The sequence below is a fragment of the Oratosquilla oratoria genome, chromosome 44 (genome assembly GCF_046742065.1).
Source record: "Oratosquilla oratoria isolate Oo_2021 chromosome 44, ASM4674206v1, whole genome shotgun sequence".
Lineage (NCBI taxonomy): Eukaryota > Metazoa > Arthropoda > Malacostraca > Stomatopoda > Squillidae > Oratosquilla > Oratosquilla oratoria.
Window position 1 is genome coordinate 11,011,079 of NC_134820.1, and position 2,038 is coordinate 11,013,116.

Consider the following 2,038-nt stretch of genomic DNA (forward strand, 5'->3'; position numbering starts at 1 on the left):
TAACACAGAAAGAAATAAGGGACCAAATAAAAAACCTAGATGTTAGGAAATCACATGGTCCGGATGGAATTGCATATTGGATACTGAAAGAGTGTATAGATGAACTGACAGACAAATTACACAAGATAATAGATTCTCACTCAAAGAAGGAAAGGTATCGCAAAATTGGAAATATGCATGGTACCAATATATAAAGGAGGAAACAAAGAAGATCCTACAAACTTCAGACCAGTATCCTTTACAAGCACAGTAGCAAAAATATGCGAAAAAGTTATCAGAAACAAATGGACCAAGCACTTGGAAGAAAATAAAACAGTAAACCCTAAACAATTTGGCTTTAGAAGTGGAAGATCATGTACCACAAACTTAATATGCTTTTACTCGAGATTAACTGAGGTAGTACAAAAAAGAGATGGCTGGGCAGATTGCGTCTTCTTGGACTTGCAGAAGGCATTTAACAAACTACAACATAAAAATTAATAAGAAAAAAAATAGGAGGAATACAAGGTAAGCTACTGGAATGGATGAAGGATTTCTTAAGTGGGAGAAAAATGAGAGTGGTACTTAGAGACAAAAATTCGAACTGGGAAGATATGAAGAGTGGCGTCCCGCAAGGCTCTGTATTGGCTCCTTTAGTGTTTACCATATATATATATATATATATATATATATATATATATATATATATATATATATATATAAATATATATATATATATATATATATATATATATATATATATATATATATATATATATATATATATATATATATATATATATATATATGGGAGGGAATACCACAAGCACAACCACCTCCTCCTCCCCACCCTCCTCAGTCACAGCAACTCCTGCACCCACCCAGCCTTACACTCACCCCCATTTGCACCGCATCACTTTCCTCCCCAGGCCGCGACCCCCTCTCCAGCCCGGTTCAACGGGTGCACCCCAACAGCTGCACAACAACAATCCTCCTGATAAGCCTCCAGACCCTCTGGCCAAGCCCCTAGAAGAAGACATTGAGGATCCAGGAGACTCTTACTCCTATATAGGGTTTGACAAGAGCCACCCAGATCTGGATCACTGTTACCCGGTCATGGAAGGCATTCGTATTGGGGAAAAGCGTGACAGCATTACCTCCCTCAAGAAGCAGCAGCAGCAGCAGCTGGAACTGCTTGGTGTAACAGGCGAGTCACAACCAATGCAGCAAGGCAAGAAGTATGGACGGAAAGATGGAAAGCGACCCAAGCCGTCTAAGGCACGGTGTCGACACTGCCAAGAGATGTTCACAGACAGTGTCAATGCACGAGGTTCATGCGAATATGCACCCGACTGTGTGCGCACTGCAGTGGATACTTTGACATGTATTACATGCGCACAATGTATGTTGTACCACTGCATGGCTGATGCAGAAGGGGACTTTGCCCCCCACCCATGTGAATGCGTGGGACCAGGGGGTGCAGGGACTGATGAGGCATGTGGACGGCGCTGGCTGGGGCTGACTCTTTTGTCTCTGCTGGTGCCCTGTCTGTGGTGCTACCTGCCACTGCGTGCTTGTCACCGCTGCGCAGTGGGTTGTGGACTGTGTGGGGGTAGACACCAAGCATCGTGACTTTTGTCACCATCATCTCTATGGCACCATGACAGCCGTCGGAGCGCCGGCTTTCATCAGGGCTGCCATGGCACAGTGACTGTGTCATGTTGTGGTTGGTTGCATGTATCACAACAACAACCTACCTAGGCAGCAAATCAACACACCATCTGGGATTCTGTGTCCCAATTAACAAACGAACGAAACATTGATTCCCACATAAGAGTTTGTTTGTGCTTTGCCGCTCCAAAGCCAAATGGGAATATTTGGTGGTCAGGACTGAAACGAATATGTGTGTAAGTTTTGCAGTAGTTGGTAAAGCCAGTACTGCAATGTGTGTACTGTTGCAGTATGCAGGTTAGTATGCAGGTGTGAGGGAAGGAGGAGGTTCATGTTCTATGTACCTGAAGGCCAGCAGGACTTTGGCCTCAGAGAGCGTGTGCACAAC

General features: G+C 44.1%; 1 protein-coding gene across 1 annotated transcript; it reads left to right on the plus strand.

Annotated features, from left to right (window-relative positions):
* The first annotated feature begins 786 nt into the window (after window positions 1-786).
* LOC143022275 (sprouty-related, EVH1 domain-containing protein 2-like) lies at window positions 787-1,611 on the plus strand. Its single transcript, XM_076180418.1, has one exon. It carries the CDS (start codon window positions 787-789, stop codon window positions 1,609-1,611), a length of 825 nt encoding a protein of 274 aa, XP_076036533.1.
* Window positions 1,612-2,038: the final 427 nt, after the last annotated feature.

Coding starts and splice junctions, on each gene's coding strand:
- LOC143022275 (XM_076180418.1), top strand. CDS start 787: ATGGGAGGGAATACCACAAGCACAACCACCTCCTCCTCCCCACCCTCC.